The 20,243-nt window shown below is 55.1% G+C and overlaps 7 protein-coding genes across 7 annotated transcripts; 3 read left to right on the top strand and 4 right to left on the bottom strand.

Annotated features, from left to right (window-relative positions):
• Nucleotides 1-1,261: 1,261 nt before the first annotated feature.
• Nucleotides 1,262-3,516, top strand: POSPLADRAFT_1032242 (hypothetical protein; the record flags this gene model as incomplete). Its single annotated transcript, XM_024476839.1, has 8 exons — nt 1,262-1,390; nt 1,446-2,087; nt 2,141-2,617; nt 2,677-2,745; nt 2,796-2,867; nt 2,927-3,025; nt 3,079-3,198; nt 3,256-3,516. The coding sequence occupies 8 exons, from the start codon at nt 1,262-1,264 to the stop codon at nt 3,514-3,516; spliced, it is 1,869 nt and encodes a 622-aa protein (XP_024342318.1).
• Nucleotides 3,517-4,380: 864 nt separating this feature from the next.
• POSPLADRAFT_1167776 (hypothetical protein) lies at nt 4,381-6,750 on the bottom strand (the record flags this gene model as incomplete). Its single annotated transcript, XM_024487984.1, has 3 exons — nt 4,381-4,510; nt 4,552-6,480; nt 6,549-6,750. The coding sequence occupies 3 exons, from the start codon at nt 6,748-6,750 to the stop codon at nt 4,461-4,463; spliced, it is 2,181 nt and encodes a 726-aa protein (XP_024342317.1). The 3' UTR covers nt 4,381-4,460.
• A 250-nt stretch (nt 6,751-7,000) lies between these two features.
• Nucleotides 7,001-9,214, top strand: POSPLADRAFT_1136129 (hypothetical protein; the record flags this gene model as incomplete). The annotated part of the gene is made up of 11 exons (XM_024484645.1): nt 7,001-7,025; nt 7,082-7,317; nt 7,365-7,435; nt 7,488-7,650; nt 7,705-7,829; nt 7,884-7,964; nt 8,015-8,416; nt 8,475-8,598; nt 8,665-8,949; nt 9,005-9,086; nt 9,138-9,214. The coding sequence occupies 11 exons, from the start codon at nt 7,001-7,003 to the stop codon at nt 9,212-9,214; spliced, it is 1,671 nt and encodes a 556-aa protein (XP_024342316.1).
• Nucleotides 9,215-9,294: 80 nt separating this feature from the next.
• On the bottom strand, nt 9,295-10,462 carry POSPLADRAFT_1065270 (hypothetical protein; the record flags this gene model as incomplete). Its single annotated transcript, XM_024481922.1, has 4 exons — nt 10,028-10,462; nt 9,953-9,986; nt 9,629-9,864; nt 9,295-9,553 (listed from the first exon to the last, which is right to left on the bottom strand). The coding sequence occupies exons 1-4, from the start codon at nt 10,447-10,449 to the stop codon at nt 9,295-9,297; spliced, it is 951 nt and encodes a 316-aa protein (XP_024342315.1). The 5' UTR covers nt 10,450-10,462.
• A 317-nt stretch (nt 10,463-10,779) lies between these two features.
• Nucleotides 10,780-12,418, bottom strand: POSPLADRAFT_1134463 (hypothetical protein; the record flags this gene model as incomplete). Its single annotated transcript, XM_024484482.1, has 2 exons — nt 10,780-12,136; nt 12,189-12,418. The coding sequence occupies 2 exons, from the start codon at nt 12,416-12,418 to the stop codon at nt 10,780-10,782; spliced, it is 1,587 nt and encodes a 528-aa protein (XP_024342314.1).
• A 1,121-nt stretch (nt 12,419-13,539) lies between these two features.
• On the top strand, nt 13,540-14,733 carry POSPLADRAFT_1054258 (hypothetical protein; the record flags this gene model as incomplete). The annotated part of the gene is made up of 1 exon (XM_024480500.1): nt 13,540-14,733. One exon carries the CDS (start codon nt 13,540-13,542, stop codon nt 14,731-14,733), a length of 1,194 nt encoding a protein of 397 aa, XP_024342313.1.
• A 35-nt stretch (nt 14,734-14,768) lies between these two features.
• POSPLADRAFT_1054257 (hypothetical protein) lies at nt 14,769-15,158 on the bottom strand (the record flags this gene model as incomplete). The annotated part of the gene is made up of 3 exons (XM_024480499.1): nt 14,769-14,867; nt 14,923-15,054; nt 15,105-15,158. 3 exons carry the CDS (start codon nt 15,156-15,158, stop codon nt 14,769-14,771), a joined length of 285 nt encoding a protein of 94 aa, XP_024342312.1.
• Between the last annotated feature and the right edge of the window lie 5,085 nt (nt 15,159-20,243).

Here is a 20,243-nt window from a genome sequence, read left to right as displayed (position 1 = left end):
TTGCCGTTTCGCGGATGACAAGTGTTCAATCGGGAGTGCTCGCTGTGAGGAGTGCGCCGCAAAGTTCAGCGATCTCTCCACATGAATCTCGGACCTATCTCGGGACCCGACCGATGCGTGACTGTGATGCCTTTAATTGACGTGATAGACAGTGACGTGACTGCACGCGTTTGGGACAACGCGCTTGTAAATCTCGCACACGATGCTGCAGCGGACCAGCTCATCTCAGACCTCCTCCCGACCTGCTCAAGACCCCCCTCCTCCCCACCGTTTCCACCACACGTCAGAAACCCTCAGCTCAGGTTGACTATCTAAGTTTGCCACTGTCTCGTGCTCGCTCCCAATCCGGGCTCAGCTTCGAGCAATCGCTAAGTCGATTCGAGGTTTTCTCTGCTCCGCTCTGTCCTCGCTCTTGCTTCGGTGAGAAATGACGGATGAGAGAGGGACAGGTGCTAGAGTCATGCCGAGACGTGCTGCGGCAAAAAAGGCCACGCAATTATCGGCGGAGCAGCTATTGAGCTCACCAGAAGGCCCGGCCAATCGCGGACGTACGTTCGGAGAACCGTCCTCTCCTAGGAGCCCAGTGAAGGTCACTTATGGAGGAAAGGGGAAGAAAAGACACCTTGCTAAAGCCTCGGGCTTCAGTGCATCTCCCCCACAGGCTCGTGTGCGCAAGGCTGCAACCGCTCAATCCCGCACACGACCTCTCCCTGTCACTAGCTCCGTTGTGGGTACATCTCCACCACCAAGTCAATTGACATCGCTTTCGGACTCAGAGAATGAAACCGATCACCCCAGTCCTCTGCTAGGCAAAACGTCTCGTTCTATCACATCTCCATTCGAGCACGGCAGCAGTCTGACACCGCTTTCCGATACCGAGTCTGATTCTAATATTATGATTACGAGTAGACCACCCTCGAGACAGCCACGAGCCAAACGGTCAGTGTTGCACGCAGAGAAGCCATCGAAGCAGCCGCGGCCTCTCAAGGCGCGGGATACCCGCAATGGCAGGACAATGCAAGAGACTGTCGGACAAAAACGTGCATTATCGCCTACATCGTCCGAGGGCTCACAGTCAAAACTGGACGACGACAGTACATTAACTCCATTATCCTCTCCTGCACCCACCGATCTCCCTGCACGTCGACGGTCTTCCAGTCCATTTAGGCGGCGATCTAAGACGCTGCTGGGACCCGCACATAGCGAGGGATTCTTGGATACTTTGCCATTCATACCGAGCCAAACATCCGGCCGAGCCATTATGCCGACTACAGATGTCTGGAATTTGGAGAGTCTTGGGACACAAGTATGGGTACGTATCGACAGTCAAGGCGGTGTAGTTGATGATAGGATGTCAGAAGAACAAGATACGTTCTGGTGGCCTGCCAAGGTGTGTCTTGAGATGTAGGAGCCGGATATCTCGCTAAACATTGACTCGTCTGAAGGTCATACATCGCCGTGATTCTACGCGAGTGAACCTGTTCGGTGATGCTCTGGGTCACTCGGACACAGATGACGTCCGAGAGCTCACCATTGACGCCCCGTCTGCCTCCAACATTCTGTCTATGGCTGTGGGTGGGACCATGCGTTTCAACGAAGCGAACTTTAGACAGCCTCAACTCTCTGCCGATATACAAAGATCGCCAAGGAAGAAGCGGAAGTCAGATATCGAGACGCGTTGGAAAGCAGCTCGGGATCTGATGCTAGCAGCAGACCAGGAAGAAAATGACGGGCTGCCTATGTGGCTATCTACCTACGTGGCGGGGGACACTTTACCGCCGTTAACGAACAATAGCAGGAACAAAGGCAAACAGGCGGCCGGCGCTTCTGATGACACCGGAAAACCAGAGCGACGCTGGAGAGCACCATCGTGCGATCCCACATACGAGCTTCCCGGCGAGCTAGTGTTGGCGAAAGAAAAGAGGTCGCACACCCAGTACTGGCCTGCTAGACTGCTCCGGTACTTGAAGCCTGAAAATCCCAGGCAAAAGCCCAAGTACGAAGTCGAATTCTACAACGGGGAGATCAAGAACCTGGAGCCGAATCTCTTCTATACTACGGTGGATAAGGGCTTCAAAACATGCCAGGTGAGGTCGAACATGGCTCACTGGAATTGATAACTGATGGTAATTATGAGCAGCTTGGACAGGATATATATAATTACGGCCTGAATGACGAAGCTGACGAAGCTGACGACTCAGTGAGCCACGATGCCGTACGACCCGCCACGGACGAGTCCGCATTCGATGAAGCAACGCTCCGAATACCCAGCCCCGTACCCCGCCTTGCGGCACCGCGCACCTTCGTTGACAAGCTGTCTCTCGCAGAACAGTTCAGCTACGTTAAGCCGATCCTTGCGTCTGTCATTGAGGGAGACTTCAAACCAGCCAACCAGCGACACACTGACTTCATGCGGGGCGCCGCAGCGAGACGAAAGGTCTGCGAGAGCGGGTATTCGAGAGGGTCGCTGCGCTCTCATGAGGTCGAAGACTTACTGGATCTCATCATGCAGTGGGCGCGTAGGCGACAAAAGCGGAAAGAGCTCGGAATTACCGTAGGTCCGGGAGCAACATCACCTAGCGAACGGGCTGAACCATCTTCGAATGTCCAAGATCAGGTGAGGGATTAGGTGACGCCTTGAACAATGCAAACTATCATTCTAAGACCATTCTTTAGGTCATGGCGGTGGACAGCACGGATCAGAGTCCTCCGCCTCCGTCCCAGGACGCCCAGCCCAAAACAATGGTAAGTCGCACTATTTGTTATCTGCGGACATACCGCTGACGCCGCCTTAGTCAACCGCAGCGCGCGTGGACACTGAAGCCCCTACATCCTCTATTGAGACAAGCGACCGTGAAACTAAAGCTGTATGTCTTCATCTGGTTTGGGGCCAAGGGCCATCCTTACCCTGATCTGTACACCATAGGCTCAGGACCTCTCGGACAACGCCGCGGCATCACAGGTGCCTGACGAAGACGTGGTGGCTGAACGAGTGAACGACATAGAAGCGCATGACATGCAGCAGGTCTGTCTATCCACAGCCACCGTGAAATTCAGCTTGAAGTTAACCAATCGCAGGACATCGATATGGCGGATAGTCCGCTGACATCGAACGACGAAGTCCCGCCAGTAGGCTCTTCTGAGACCACCCGGTCTCGGGCTACTTTCGCAGATCTATCGGAAGTGGATAAAATCACTGTACGGTCGTGTTCATTGTGTGACCGGGAAAACTGCCGCTGATAATGCGGCAAACAGTATTGCCAAAATATCCTGCTGAATGAGGCCGTTCTCCAGCTACTTCTATGGCGCTGCGGTCAACGAATGAGCTTGGAGCTACTACCGCCTGACGAAGAACAGCGTCTCCGGAATATAGCGGTGGGGGAAGCTGAGAAGACTTATTGGGTACACGATATTGTCCGCATGAAGCAGCACGCCGCTAGCAAGGATCGCAAAGCTGCTCAGTCGCCTGTTTCTTTGGCGAAAGGAGGGACTAGATTACGTCCGCGACGAAGATAAATCTGTCGCCTGTACGCTGGATAGCTGCTTTCGTTAGTTTGTACTGCTGTATTTCTACGGATCTCCAAACGTCTTGTGTGAATGTACATGAACGCATGGAATGGGAATAAACCTTTTGTACCTCGAAAAGACTGCTGCTTCGAAGAGTCCCTGACCGCAGTGGTATTTGGATGACGTGCTCCCTACATCGTCCTTGAGATATTCGCATGATTTTAGCTTCATACTATCCCACGACCCTCATTGACCTCGAGGCGGAAGCTTTGGACGCCACAACAGCACGGGTCTGGCGGCCGCCATGCTACGCTCATCAATTTGAAGAGCCGGCCGAGCTGCGATATGTTCCCATAGTGGCTGAGTATTGCTAGCGCGTTGTGAGAATGCCGACAACTCAACCCTGTAGTGAATGAGGATGACAAACAGGCACACCCGTATTCACCAACGTTACCAATCTTCCGGAGGCCAGCCATTCGCCACCATGCTTGGTGCCGTATAGCTCCATACTCACCCATCATTGTGCAGGTTCAAACTTGGCTAGAATGACTGATCGTATGTCAGATTGACACTGTCCCCATGGTCGTACTTGCCCTATTACGGCGTAATACATTATATTGAACGATATGGGACCAGTGGAATGCATTGAGTTACGAGAGGAGCACGATGTCTCTTCTAAGACACCGTAGACTCCCTCGACGACTAGCCGCGATGCGGAAATGATAGACACCAGCAACGACCCGCCGACTTTTCCCGTTAACATTGGAACGGCGCCTACGCACCTGACGATATGAAACGGGCACCACGAACAAATGGCGCCTTACGCCCCATCACATATATGATATCTTATGAACTTACGTGGCCGAGCGCAGTGCGGTCAGATCGGAGACTGTATTATCCATGAGGTCCATTACTCCTCCAAAAATAGACTGCCTATCGGTGTATGTGAGCCGCTACTTGTCCGTGAAATTATCTGGCGCGACGACTGGGAAGATAGATTCATCTGGGATGAATTACGAGATCGCGAGGTCAATGACGACAAACTGCCATTGGATATCAAATTTCCGTCGGACGACAGCAGCGGAGAGCCCGGGACATTAAACGCCGTCGCAGCGCCATTGGCGACATCCAGAGTTGATAGACCATTCTGCGATTTTGAAATTGGGTAGGAGAAGGACCGTGCCGGAGACACACGGGTTGGAGAGCCTAGCCGCGTAGGAGATTCGTGGCCCCTCACGTTGATAGGAGGTGGTCGAGATGGACGTGTAAACCGGGAGGCAGACGGGGCTTTGGTCTGCCGAAATAACTGGAAGGATAGGCGGGTGGGGGTGATTGACCATGGAGATGAGGGCCGCGGTCCACCGTTGAAAACTTGTCCTTCCTCCAACGAGAACCCCTCGAGTGAGAATGCCCGATCACGCTTGTACATGTATCGCCGCAGAGTACTCCTGAAGCGGTGTCGCAAACGCCACATGGCCGCTAGCATTACCAGCATCAGGACGCAGTAAAACAGGAATGCGACAGGCGAGAAACCCAGCGACTCGCGTCGGAGCGGCGACGGTATGTGGTCCGATATCCGGTCCTCGATGGCCTTGAAGTCCAGGAAGTGCGGTCGGATACGCTGGATGAGTGGGTCGCTGTTTGCGGGATCATCCAGAGGGTCGACAAGCGGGCGCTGCTTGGCAGACAGAGGCGGGACCCCCTTGCTCGCCTCCAGTACCATCTTGCCCAGCGTCCAGCTGATCGCGATGTCGCCGACGCTGTCCATGGACTGGAACGTCGGCCGCCCAAGCCCCTTGCGGTCCGCTTGCTGCGCGACTTTGTCCCCGTGTGTAGTGCTGTTCCCGCCCGGGTCAACGATTCGCGGCATGCCAATGCCTTCGTGCAAGACGTTCACGATCCACGCCGCTTTGAAGCATTGTAGTTGCAGGCGCGAAATCTCAACCTGCGGACCCCACTTTACTGCCTGCCCGGCCTTCTCAGCCTGGCCGTCACCGCCGGGCGCTCCCTGCCGCGAGAGCTCGTGCTGGTGCAGGATGTTGGACCAATCTTGTGAGCAGAACTCCGAGGCGGCCCGCTCGTACTGCACGACATCGTATGAGCCGCCGAGGCCGAAAACGTGCTCCGAGGAGTACCAGTATTCGGAAATGCCGATGAAGTGGGAAGCAGAGAAGTCAATGGGTGGGACGAGTACGCCATTGAAGAGGCAGTGGGTATCTGGACATGGTGCGTGCTTATTCAGTAGCGGCAGTGTCCGCTGCAGACATTGCTCGAACGACCCGGTACCCAGTAATGTACGTGACTTCTCAGGTTTGTGAGCAACGTCCAGCTCGGTAAGCCGTAGGTGTTTTGGTAGGCATGGATCCAAAACCAGCTCCTCTGTAGATGAGGATGTCGAGGACGGGTGGGCTAAATGATCATCGATGGCCGCGCTGACATATCGTTCCCGCGCCTGATTTGTGCCATAGCCCAGCCATGTCGTGACAAATACCCTGTGATGGACTTCATGGCCGTTCAAGAGACGCAATCTGACGTCTATGAGGTTCTTGGACTTATCCTGCTCCTCTCTACTTGGTTCAAACGCGATTTGTGTCGAGGCGCCACCCATGTCTAGAAAGCCGTATGTCAGACGATCCTCACCAGAGCCCTTGAAGCCGTCCATGAGATAGTTCACTGCAATCCAGCCAAAGAGTCCTTCCTCTTCCCCAGTAATTATGCGTACGCTCGACCCGCAAGGACCGACGGGTGACGGGTCGTCTATTCGGAAATTGGAATGAGACCGGAAATAGCTGCAGGTTGCTGTGAGGACTTCGGCTTGTTGTTCGGGTGTAAGAAGACGCATGCCGGCCGTGGCAAGTAGAAATATCGGGGTCTCCGGCTGTAGAGAAGGGGGTATATGACTGCGCGCATGGTCGATCAGAGGGGCCAGGTAGGATGCAACACCTTGTGGTTCGTGCGCGAACGATGAGATGCCTGTCCAAGACAAAATACAAGGATGGAACATTCAGCCAGTCATATAGGAGAGATATTTCCCTGCTTACCAGGCTCAACTTTCATCGACCACTCCTCACCGTCCTGCGTGCCCTTCTCAACCTTCGGCAGCGTGTCCAGCGTGTCCCCGCGAGCTACCCGCGCATCTTTCCAACTGTATATTTGAAGACGTGAGCCTGACGAGCCAGCGTCGATAACCACGCCGAATCGACGAGCTGCAAGCCACGAGTCGGTGGCAGTGGGAGGGGCCATGGGCGGCGGGGACGAAGTCGCGTAAGTGATCGAGAGCAACGGTGGCTGCGCATCATTTCTTCTGATCATCACCGAGCTTATTATTGCTCCCGAAATTCATTTCCTAGTCCGTCCCCTCACTCATCTCATATACTCTGGACACCTGAAAAATAACCTTTGCACTGGCTTGGACACCGGATCACTAGTCGGAGAAAATTTACGCACATACGACAGGCTCCCTGAACAACACAACCCCTGACGATTCGGGAAGATGGTGCAAAGAACGAAGACAGAGGGTGCGCTCGACGATTGCATGCGAAATGCACAAGCCTTACAAATATTCTGCGTACAGGCCCCTCACAGGCCGAGCAGCTGTTACGAGTCACCGCTGGTATTGCGGCGGAGCTTATCAAAGCGCACGATGCGAACCAGACAGTTTCGCTCAACGAGCTTCGGGCAAAGATGAGCAAGAAGTATGGGTTTGGTGGCGTGCCCCGGCTGGTGGATATTATCAGTGCTATACCCGATGACTATAAGAAAGCTTTGCTGCCCAAACTCAAGGCACGTCCAATCCGTACGGCGAGTGGGGTAAGTCTCTGTGCTCTCGCAATTACAAGAAGCTCACGGCAGAGAAGATCGCTGTCGTCGCGGTGATGTGTAAACCACATCGATGTCCACACATCGCTATGACTGGAAACATATGCGTGTGCGTCAGCTTCAATCCGTTGGATTTACTTCACCTTGCTCAACTTTCGTAGCTATTGTCCAGGAGGACCAGATTCAGACTTTGACTATAGCACACAAAGTTATACCGGCTATGAGCCTACTAGCATGCGTGCCATCCGTGCTCGTTATGACCCGTACGAGCAAACTCGGGGACGGGTAGAACAGCTCAAGAGTCTGGGTCATAACGTGGACAAGGTACTCAGCAGCGGCATTATCAGGCTATGCATGAGCCTCATAGTATCTCCCTAGGTCGAATTCATTGTCATGGGCGGCACGTTCATGAGCATGCCCGAGGACTACCGGAATAAATTCATTGCACAATTGCACAACGCCCTATCGGGCTTCACCGGATTCGATGTTGACGAGGCCGTCAGGTGGGCAGTTTATCTGCGGATGGTAAAGCGGCATGTTCAGCGCTAGCTTTGCAGATATTCCGAACAGAGCAAATCAAAAGCAATCGGTATCACGATTGAGACCCGACCCGACTACTGTCTAAGACCTCATCTGAGGTGATCTTTCACAGCCTAGAAGTGTCCACCCGCATTAATCACATCTACAGTCAGATGCTGCGTTACGGCTGTACCCGTTTGGAAATTGGCGTTCAATCCGTGTACGAAGACGTTGCTCGTGATACTAATCGCGGGCACACCGTCCGCGCAGTGTCGGAGTCCTTCCACCTTGCGAAAGATGCAGGGTTCAAGGTTGTTGCGCACATGATGCCAGACCTCCCAAATGTGGGCGTAGAGCGCGATCTGGAGCAATTCAAAGAATACTTTGAAAATCCAGCCTTCAGGAGTGATGGGCTGAAGATTTATCCGACACTTGTCATCAGAGGCACCGGACTCTATGAATTGTGGAGGACGGGGCGCTACAAAAACTACACGCCGAATGTGCTCGTAGATGTCGTGGCACGGATCCTGGCGCTCGTCCCTCCGTGGACACGGGTGTACCGCGTGCAAAGGTGAGGACGTTTCCCGCGATTCCCTCAGATATGCCTCCAGTGCTGATATGAAGTACAGGGACATTCCCCTGCCCCTGGTTACGAGCGGCTGCGAAAATTCCGGGAACCTCCGTGAGTTGGCCCTGAACCGCATGAAGGACTTCGGCGCAGAGTGTCGTGATGTACGATTTCGCGAAGTCGGGGTGCGTCTCGTATGGCCTATGGTCTTCCTCATCTGTCAGTTGTCACTCACCGGCTCCGCATGATAGATCCATGAGATTCACCACAAGGTCCGCCCTGAGTCCGTTGAACTGCTCCGCCGAGACTACGCGGCCAACGGGGGCTGGGAGACCTTCCTGTCGTACGAAGACCCCGAACGTGATATCTTGATTGGATTGCTCCGTCTGCGAAAATGCTCGGACGAGGGCACCTTCCGGCCTGAATTAGTGAAGAAGGAAGGTGAAGAGGGTGGCTGTAGCATCGTGCGCGAGCTGCACGTCTACGGAACCGCAGTACCGGTTCACGGGCGTGATCCGACGAAATTTCAGCACCAGGTAGGCATGCTCACGTTACCTCGAAGAATGCAATTTTTGGAAACGCGCTACTTAGGGCTTCGGCACACTTCTCATGGAGGAAGCGGAACGAATAGCGCGCGAAGAGCATGGCAGTGTCAAGCTGGCCGTCATTTCTGGTGAGCATGGCCATTTCGCCGTTGATGTCTATCAGGCTGATAATTCGATAGGCGTTGGCACTCGAGATTATTATCGACGGCTCGGTTACGAGCTGGACGGACCATACATGAGCAAATCCCTACTATGAGGTCATAGATAAAAAATCTGTATTACTGTACATGTACTTCTATACTGTATCGGTACACTTTGTCTATCCCCATGACACATTCACGAGCCGGAATCTCCGAGTACCAGGGTGTGGAAATTCGGGAAGACCAGCTCCTCCTCGATGGTCTTGCGGATCACATCCTGGATGAAGCGTTCGACGCGTGTGACGTTCTTCAGGACGTGTTTGTCCGCCTGGCCAATCTCGCTCTCGATGTATATGGAAGGTAGGAGGCGCTGGCCAATCGGCAAGGGCTTACCCGCCCTCGCAGTGCCAGCCGCAGCGGCAGGCATGTCTTCATCTGCTTCTGGTGGCGTCTCGCTTGTTGGGGGAGTATCACGTTTTGGCCGATTACTCGCAAGGGGGCTGTAAGGGTCGAGTTCGTCGAGGACACACAAGTGAACGCGGCGGCGCTCGCCCTCATACGCGACGACGACCTCGCCGTTGAAGAGGAGTCCTGTGACAGACAGTTTGATTGGTAGCGACATGAACATAGGTGAAGGGTAGTTGATGAGGAGTGATGTTGTAAGCGTCAGACGAAGGTTTGAGTTCCATGTAATGTGCAGGTGGAGCTGTAAATTGGGGTGTGGGTTAGGCTCCTGGCCATCTGGCTGGTGTGGCGGGCGCGAACCCTCTGGAGAGCTCGCAGGAGAGGGCGACCCGGCGTCAACACTTCGTTCGCGTCCCAATGAAATCGAGCGAGCTGCGGGAGGTACAGACATTGCGGACGCGTAGAGGGAAGGTGACGGATACGCTGGGCGCAGATCGACTAAGCTGCTGAACGCAGGCTGCCACATGTCTCTTGTGGGGCGCAGCGACGGCGTCGACGCAAACATGTCCATTGGCACACCTCGTCCGTAGCGCATGTGCGGAGGCAATAGGTGATACGCCGGCACATCCTGCGGCAGGCCCTTCCCCCGCACCGCTTTGCGCGAGATCCACTCGAAGTCGTCCTCTTCGTCTGTCCACTGAGACTCCTTTACGGCCTCCTTCTCCACGTCCTCCGCATCTTCGTCGTCCTCGAGGAAGTCGCGATAGATGTCGCGCAGGTCGACGAGCTCGATATCCGGGCTCACCGAGCCGAAGTCGAAGGATGTGACCTCGATGGGCCCTATGAATGACGGGCGCGACGTCGATGATAGCTGGCGGTTGAGAGCATCGATGAGCGAGGACGCGAGCGACGAGTCAAGCCCATTCCATTCCAAATCGATTGACATTTGTTCTTACGAGTTTGTGTGTGCCGTGAGCGCCCATAGTAAGTATGTTTTACGCGGCTGACAAGCGCCTGGAGAAGCACCACGGGCGCCCACATGCAGAGCAAACATCCGAGATGCGAATTACAAGGTGAGTGTTCTACTCTACGTCTCATGTTATCCGTAGTAGCGAAGTATAACAACATGAAACAAAATATGCGAGGGGCACTGGACGATAACTTGCAATAGATCTCGTAATGAAGGGCATTGTCTACGATTGGCAAAGTGTCTTTCGCACGCGGGTATCGTGTCGGTCTCGTTAGATAAGGCGGGTCGTATATTACTCTTTCAACATCATTGCTGCCAGCGCGAGGACGCAAGGCTCGTCTGCGAACCGTTGCGCGAGGGGGGATACGGTGGTGTGGTGATCGGAGAGGGCGTACGCGAGGGGTACGGCGAGCCGTATGGCGCGCTCAGGTACCGCGGCGTATCCTGTATCTGACCAAATGGGTTCTCCGCATCCTTCTCGTCCGTTAGACCCAGCGTGTTCGCCAAAGTCCGTGGGCTGCCGAAAGGCGATGACGACTTCTTCGGTGACGGGAAGTGGCCGAGGATGGGTGCATTAGGGCTGACGGGTGTGAATGAAGGATTGGTCGACTTCGCAGGAATGACAGGCATAACGCTGGTAATGCCCACGAGCTCCTTTCCCGGGGGTTGGTTGTACATCCACGTTGCTACCAGCACGGTGGTTGACCCGATGAGGAACGAAGGCGTAATGCGGAACCCGAATAACGCAACCGACGCAAGGAAGGAGAGGACGATGGACAGACTTGTTGCGAAGCCCTTCAGAATATTGTCCGAATATTTGATGACGATGGCGGTAACGAGCCCTCCAAAGACCTGGACCATGACTGTCGCCCACGCCCATCCGCCGAAATTCCGAAAAAGGCCGGAGATGATGCCGTCACGAGCATATGTCGGCGATGACTCCCAGAAGATGGGGAGGACCGCGGGGACCAATGAGAATAATGACAACTGCACGTTGCGGACCCATAGGTCAGCCTTCGAATTCTTGAGTACCATCTCGAAGTAGACGCCGGCAAGACCCGACGTAAAGCATGCCGCGGTTACAGCGCCAAAACCCTTGAGAGGGCTCATAATGTGAATATGGAGTGGTGCGGACTCGTGTGCACTTCCAACAGGCATGCTGTGCCGCACCGGGATGTGGTTAGTGCTACCTGACTGGATCTGCACAATCCCCACCCCAATGGCCAGAAAGAACAGCGACAGCCATTTTGTCGAGGTGAGCTTCTTGCGGAGAAGCATAACCGAAAACGCAGCCGTGGTGAGAATCTTCATCTGGTAGGTCACCTGGAATGTCGCGACTGGGAGGTTGCTGATCGCGACGAACTGCAGGGAATTCTGGACGACGTAGAGGATTGCCGGAATCGACAGCTTCCAGCAGTCAGGGCTGAATATTTCGCGACATACCCTTCGGAGTGATGACCACCAGCCCATCAGCCCCCGCCCTGATGCGTCTGAAGCATCTGCTACCCGGAGGAACGCGACGACGAAGGATATCGAACCCTTGAGCAGCTCGTTGAGCAGCACCGCAGACGCGGGCGAGTACGACTGTGCAGCAGGGGTCGACACGCGCGAATAGTGCATCACGATCGACAATGCAGCATTCTGGACTGCGAGCGTGACCAGACTGTGAGCCTGCGTTAGATGAATACCGCACTGGAGTGTGACACGCAACTCACGAGACGTATTTCAATGGCATGCCGCATATTGTGGGCTGGCTGTCCACACTGAGGCTGCTCGCAGAGGCCACGGGAAGGGGCGCCGGGTATGGGATTGGAGGTGTCGCGGGAGGCGTAGAAGTGGGTGTCAGCCGTGGGGTAGACCATGGCGATGCAGAATGGGAGAACGAGCCGTCGAGAGGAGAGGACGGAGGATTAGTGCGCGCGGTAGGGTATTGTCTATGATACATGTCGGGGACTACAGGCGACGGGACACCGAGAGCAGAGGCCCGGCGGGGCACACGGCTTGACCTTTCCATGTGTGAACCGGAGGATGGCAGAGTGCCGCTGGGGATGCCGAGGCGACGCTATTTTGGTTCAGTCCAGCGAAGCGCGAGGCTGAGTGCAATTTAAGGCCGCGGCGCCGTTCAGCCTTGTGGTCCAGCGACGTGGACGACGGCGAGCAGGGTGGAAGAGAGAGAACCGACGTGGACGTGATCTACGACGGTCCCGCCTCTCGTCTTTTTCGCAACCGCGAGTGCAGGCGCCCGCATTGCCATTCCCAGCACCCCCCTCTATGCGCGCTGGCGTGCTTCTCTCGCGTGCGCCCCCGTGTTTACGTCTTGGCTCACACAACCAGTGCTGCGCAGCGAGAAAATCATATTGCCACTCGTAGACATACACACACAACATTACTACATGTGCTAATACACTCCAGAGCACATAACCGTCGTTGCAAGGCATCCCCTTTGGTCATCTGGAAGGAGAAAATACCGGTTAGCCATGATCAGAAGTCGCTTAGAATGCAGGGAATCGTCTCAAGAGACGGGAACCTCAGCCTCGCCTTTCATTCTCCACACGCACCCAGCGTATGCCGATGAGTCCGGAGACAGTGGACCTGCGAAGACAACAGAACACCAAGCGGTGCACGGCCCTCGCAGCGGGGTGCGTTATTTTACCAGGTTTATCTTCGTCGGTTCCAATGAAAAGAGAGCACAATGATGCGAACACTCACATCGTATATTCTGAGTAACACAAATACAAACATGAATCGCTAGCGAATGTAGATGATCTCCAGGTGATCCTGCGTCCTAACCTCTCGACCAGAGGGAGAAGCAATCAGCAAAGATTGTTTTTGAGACACCCCTCATACAAGTTCCTCTACGACGCTTGTCTGGGCCGTCTAATCCATTGTACAGCAGAGCCCCATGAGGCGAACGCAGGATAGGACAGCAATTTGAACGTCGAGGTGAAGTAGACCTGAAAACTGCTCACGCTTCATATAGGTCGCCCGGAACTTGCCGGGCGCGGCCTGAATGCTGCAGGCGCTCAATACGCTGTCGCTCAAGTCTCTTTCGAGTGGTGGCCAGACATGGCGACACCAGCCCCGTCGCAGTTTGCTGCTCTCCTGCGACAGTCTAAATTCGCGTCCTTCGATCCTAAAATTGGTCAGGTCTATGCCTCCTTTGGCGGCGATGCTCATCGAGGAAACTGGGGCCTCAAACGACCGCTCCCGCTGCGTCGACGCAAAGCGACCGTCACGGTCAGAGCTGTAGACTCCAGACAGCAGCAAACGGAGTGGAAGAGCGCGGAACAGCAACACAGATGGATACAGATGTGGGACGAGGCTGGGGTCTCACCGAGAGTGCCTGAGGGCGGACCCTGGAGTCGGCGGCTTGGCCAGTTGGGCGGTGTACAGTGGGACATCGACTCCGAGTTCGGGACGTCGACCCGGGACGGGGTCCAGGATGATGGAGGGATGGCGGGCGCCCTCAGCGACAAGAGCATGGCTATTCCAAACATCGAGGCGATGTCGGAGAAGGAGTTCGAGCGGTATCTGGAGAAACTACGAGAGCTGAGGCCTGCGTTCCGCGACTTCGTCCTATCGAAAAAGGTGCCCGACTGGCCCGTGCAGTCCTTATGGCAGCAATCCGCGAACCCCTCCGAGCTGCACAAGCACTTCCTTGCCAACCAGGCGCACAAGGCGTATAACAACAACCCCGACGCCCGTGTCATCGAGCAGCAGCCTCAGCGCTACGGTGGTCTAACTTACGCCAAAGTGCCGCCACTTCAGAGCCAGTTCCTCAACAAACCTGCGCCAGGACGTGCGCTCCAACTCAGTTCAATGTCAGACGTCGTCGCCAGTTTCGCCGGCTCGACAGTTGTGCTCAGTAAACACCGGGTCGATGATTTGCATCCGGTGGACTGGGAAACACTTGGAGACGCTAATAACGAGAAGGGTCAGGGAGTGGTGCGTAACATGCGCATTCAGAATGCGCGTATCCTCGATGCGCCCGCTGTCGTCGCCGAAAAGCCGGGTACGCTAACGTCGACACGCCTGCTTCTCGGAGCCTCCGTCGATCCACCCGAAGACAGGCAGCACGACCAAAGCAACACCAACCGACCCGGGTCGAGGGAGTACGTTGGACAACGGCCACAGTTCATGCAGACACAAATGCTTCGCTCGCCAAAGAAGCAGGGTGCGGTTTTCGAAACCGTCGATACAGTCAATCTGCTCGGGGTACTCTCCAATGTGGTTGGAGCCGAACAGACGCGGAACTCCTAGACGTGTTTCGATGGGCCCATAGTACTACTCTATGCTTATGGTGTGATCCACGCTTCGATAGCCTTAGTGATATCAAGGTTATGCTGTATAATGAGCTTCTCAGCCTGAGCTCGTGGTATCTCCAGTTCCTCTATCTGTGACGGGCCGTGAGTAAATGAGTGAGCGTGCCATGAAGCGTAGAGATCTCACAAGCAAATCGACGTGTTCCCGTTTCACGGACGTGGCAGATTCCTTGGCAGTCTTGGGTGCGGGTTTTTCTAAGAAGCCAGTCCGGATTGCCTCCTCCATCTTGCCTTTGGAGTACGCGAAGCCATCTGCAAACTACCGGCGAGTTGTTGTCTGACGTAGCTCAGTCTATTTGGTATGCGTACATTGACTATGACTTCGGGCTCTGGGCGACCGTTACTACGCTGAATATTAGACATGTCGTTGGTCAGGTCTGCGTTTGTAGCGATGGTATGGCAGCCTGCGACGAAGGGTTGTAGTACAGAGTACTTGCAAGTACTTACGAAGTGCAGAGCGATCGAGTCTACAATCGCCGATCGTGGTCACGCGATCGAATGCACGTGGGAGACGCGTGGCGGCCATCATAGTAAGCAGACAAGAGCCACGGCCCCGCCACCATTTGACTCAAAACCTCTCCTCGGATTCCTTGCAACTCGCATTTTGTCTCTCTAAACTCACCACCATGGACTCGTTCGAAAACTTTCAGTATGACTCTTCCTCTACTTATGGAGGTATGGGAATTGTGGACGATACATCTTCCGTATACACCGCGAACACCACCAGCCAGAGTCAAGTACCGGACCTGGACAACCTCTCGATTTCTGACGACCGTCCCTATCTTTCGTCTCCCAATGGCCACGCAACCGGAGGGAGCACCCATGGATCCGCTCGTAGCGGCATCGACGAAGATTTCGACGCTGTGCTTGACGATCTGAAGGACGAAGGCCAGCTTGATCTGCCGCCGCACGCATGCAGGTGAGTAAAGCTGACGCGTCCACGAGAAACCTGAACATAACGCGCATATACACAGCTACTGCGGTATCCACTCACCCGCGTCGGTCGTAAAGTGTCTCATCTGCTCCAAGTGGTTCTGCAATTCCCGCGGCAACACCTCGGCCTCGCACATAGTCAACCATCTCGTGCGTGCTAAGCACAAGGAGGTTATTCTTCACAGCGAGAGCCCTCTTGGAGAAACTATACCGGAATGCTACAACTGCGGGAGCAAGAATGTCTTCATGCTCGGTTTCATCCCGGCGAAAAGTGATACAGTCGTTGTACTGCTCTGCCGGTATGCGTCCCTGTTATCAATCTTGTTTATTATTATTTACATTCAGTGGCTAGTCAACCGTGCGCAGCCATCTCGAAGGATATTTCCTGGAATGCCGCATTGTGGGCTCCTCTCATCGACGATCGCTCTTTTTTATCTTGGCTTGTGAAGCCTCCTAGCGAAACAGAACAACTCAGGTCGCGTCAGATTTCATTCCAGCAGATTAATCGTCTCGAGGATTTATGGCGTGAGAACGCCAACGCCACGCTTGAAGACCTTGAGAAACCCGGTGTTGACGATGAGCCTCAGCCAATCTTATTGCGCTACGAAGATGCATACCAGTATCAGAACATCATCGGGCCTCTTGTCAAGATCGAGGCTGACTATGACAAGCGTCTGAAGGAGTCTCAGACTCAGACAGACATTACGGTGCGTTGGGACCTTGGTCTCAACCAGAAGCGCGTGGCGTGGTTCGGTCTTCCCAAGCTAGAAAGTGGCGAGGTTAGACTCGCTGTTGGTGATGAACTCAGACTCAAGTACTCGGGCTCGCTTCACAAGCCGTGGGAGGGTGATGGGCACGTTATTAAGATTCCGAACAGTAAGCGCATTCCGATATCGACTTGCGCGCATTTACCCATCTTTTCTCAGATGTCTCAGATGAGATTGGTCTTGAGCTGCGGCGGTCCGAGGGTGTGCCTCTCGAGGTTACTCACAATTTTACCGCCGACTTCGTATGGAAGTCCACTAGCTTCGATCGCATGCAGCTTGCCATGAAGACATTTGCGGTCGATGAGAAAAGCGTCAGCGGCTACATAGTAATGGTTTTCTCAGCATCACTTGTCCTGTGTACTGAAGACGCCCGCAGTATCACAAGCTTCTTGGTCATGAGCTTGAGCCTCAGGCACTCCGAACTCAAATGCCGAAGCGCTTCTCGGCCCCAGGGTTGCCGGAACTCAATCATTCACAAATGTATGCTGTCAAGAGTGTCCTGCAAAAGCCTATTAGCTTGATCCAGGGTCCCCCGGGGACGGGCAAGACTGTGACCTCGGCATCAATTGTGTATCACCTCGCGAAGATGAACCCCGGGCAAGTTCTCGTGTGCGCACCGTCCAACGTCGCGGTCGACCAACTCACCGAGAAAATCCATGCGACCGGTCTCAAGGTCGTTCGTCTCACTGCGAAGTCACGTGAGGCCTTGGACTCCTCGATCTCGTTCTTGACACTGCATCAGCAAGTCGCGAATAACACGACCCACGTCGAGCTGCAGAAGCTTATCCAGCTCAAGAACGAGCAGGGGGAACTGAGCTCAAACGACGAGAGGAAATACAAGACGCTCATCAGACAGTGCGAGAAAGAAATCCTCGGCGCAGCCGATGTCATCTGCTGCACTTGTGTCGGCGCCGGAGACCCGCGGCTTAGCAAACTGAAATTCAGGACAGTTCTCATCGACGAAGCTACACAGGCTGCTGAACCAGGTATGGTTGGTGGGCTGACATGAGGCCGTTGATGGAAGTACTGACATTTGGGTCTGGCTTGCCAGAATGCATGATCCCGTTGGTGCTCGGGTGTAAACAAGTTGTATTGGTTGGCGACCATCAGGTAAGTGCGTGTCTGCTGTGATCAAACGTTGACTGACGTATCGCAAACCTTACCAGCAACTCGGGCCTGTCATCATGAACAAGAAGGCGGCCCGCGCGGGTCTGACGCAGTCGCTTTTTGAGCGCCTCGTTGTGCTTGGGAACCGGCCTATCAGATTGCAAGTTCAATACCGCATGCACCCGTGCTTATCAGAGTTCCCATCCAACATGTTCTACGAAGGCACGCTTCAAAACGGAGTTACCGCTCCTGAGCGTTTGAGGAAGAACGTTGATTTCCCGTGGCCCGTTCCTGATACTCCCATGTTCTTCTATCAGAACCTGGGCCAGGAAGAAATCTCCTCGAGCGGAACGTCTTTCCTGAATAGGTACGTTTGCACCCCTGTGACGTATCCGCTTCATTGTGACATTAACTGATGCCCGTTGTTTAGAACCGAAGCGTCTAATGTGGAGAAGATCGTCACGAAATTCTTCAAATCGGGTGTGGTTCCCAGCCAAATCGGAGTCGTAACTCCGTACGAAGGGCAGCGCTCCTACATCGTCAACTATATGCAGTTCAATGGCTCTCTCAAGAAGGATCTCTACAAAGAGATTGAGGTCGCCAGCGTTGACGCTTTCCAGGGGCGCGAGAAGGATTACATCATTCTCAGTTGCGTGCGTAGCAACGAGCACCAGGGTATCGGTTTCCTGAACGACCCACGACGATTGAACGTCGCCTTGACCCGCGCCAAGTACGGCGTCGTGATCCTCGGAAATCCCAAGGTTCTCAGCAAGGTGAGTACCGTGCTATTCCCGTCGTTGCATTCTCTCGCGGCCGCTCATCTCGCGCATAGCACCCGCTGTGGCACTATCTCCTGACTCACTACAAGGAGAAGAACTGCCTTGTTGAGGGTCCTCTCAGCAATCTGCAGCCCAGCATGATCCAATTCAGCAAGCCAAGGCGCACGCTCGTGAAGGCGATGGATCAGTTCCGTCGACACGAGACCAGTGCCCGTGACTATTTAGGGAATGGGATGACGGGAGAAGGTGCGTCTAAAATGTCCGTCTGGGACTGACGTAGGGAACCTGATGTTCCTTTCATAGGTCGCCGATCCGGCACGCCCAGCCGTTTTGACGCCAGCTTCTACCGCACGCACGATGCGCTCGGGTACATTCCCTCGGACGTTCAATCGCTGAGATCGCAGGCCACCTACTCGTCCGGTTTGCCCATGTTCGCTGCCAGTGGTCCCTTCGGCCCGGGAATGCAACGCCAGAACGGTGCCAAGCGCAGCACCTACGGTAGCTATGCGAGCTCCATCATCTCACAGGACGCTGGCCCCGGGGGTGCCGACACCGCGAGTATTGCAGGCAGCGCCGTCGGACCTTCCGATCGCCCTATCAGCAGCATGGCTTACTCACAATCCGATAGACTGCGGCGGCGTGCGTCCTTCTCGTCGACCGCGGGAACCTCCGACATGGGCAGCCTGTCCCAGTATGACTACAAGAGCCAAGATGACGCCACTGATCTGGACGACATGAAGTCGCAGTACGCCGGCACCCAGGCGGGCGTCACCGTGTTCTAGCACCCGGGGAAGGCACGACCGTAGCGGTCTTCGATAGCGACTCGGGTCGGTCATATGGCCGGTTGTCACAGACGATGTGCTTCCGGCCTGCCCGTCGCGCGCGCGCGTCTTGGTGTCCCATCTCCCGTCCCGCCGTATTCCGTCCATGGGCACCGTCATGCCGTTCACAGACCCGGGCACGCCGGTGCACCGGTGGGTTTGTTTGGTCGTCTGCCCGCATTAGCCATTAGCTCGCCGTGGATGTCGTGGCGCGTGCTGTACGCTGCACGGATAGCTAGCATGTCCGCGCACAGTCGTCGTGCGCTTTTATGACTTGGGTGTTGTCCACATCTCCATGCGGTTATTATGATTCCCCCTCCCTCTATGCGCTGCCTCGTTGTAGCTAGCCCCGAGCCCTTGTATACTCTTTCAATATATGTTCACCATTCGCGGGACATGCAACGGAGCGTCGGCGTGCGACGGCAAGCAATACACGTGCGAGAAGTGTAAGGGACCCTGAGGTTATGGGAGGCTGTCGTAATGCGTAACAAGCAAACAGCGGAGGGATAATAAATAGATGGGGGCTGGCGTGCCTGTAACACAGCACAGCTGAAGCTAAGATATACACGGCATCGGCACGACGGATGCGGTGCACATGTGGAGACACAATTACATGATCATGAGGCCGTCGGGTGACGGCAGACGTAAGGCGATGTACACGATTATAGAGACATGCTTTCCCGGCTTGGACCATAACACTAAAACAGCTGTGAGTTTCGACAATTAGCCACAAAGATACCATTACGGAGAACCCATGACGTGAAAAATGCAGACATGCAGGGGGCCGCCTAGATCCGCCGCGCGCTGCATTGCCGCATGCGCCGCCAGACGACCGAGCGCGAACACCTGAGATCCGCCGCATGCGCCGCGCCGCTCATGTTCGGCTGCGGCTGGACGACGACGACGAGCGCGCCGCCTCGTCCGCGTCCTCCGGCGCCGCCCCGCGCGCGCGCCTGCCCGCCTCGCGGTGAGGATAGCCCGCCGCGCGCGCAGGGGCCCCCGCCGCCGCAGCGGGCACGGGGATCGTCGGCAGGGTCTGCC

Source organism: Postia placenta (genome assembly GCF_002117355.1).
Source record: "Postia placenta MAD-698-R-SB12 unplaced genomic scaffold POSPLAscaffold_3, whole genome shotgun sequence".
In the NCBI taxonomy this organism is placed as follows: domain Eukaryota; kingdom Fungi; phylum Basidiomycota; class Agaricomycetes; order Polyporales; family Adustoporiaceae; genus Rhodonia; species Rhodonia placenta.
The sequence above is the reverse complement of the archived record's forward strand: the minus strand, read 5'-3'. Positions and strand labels throughout refer to the sequence as shown.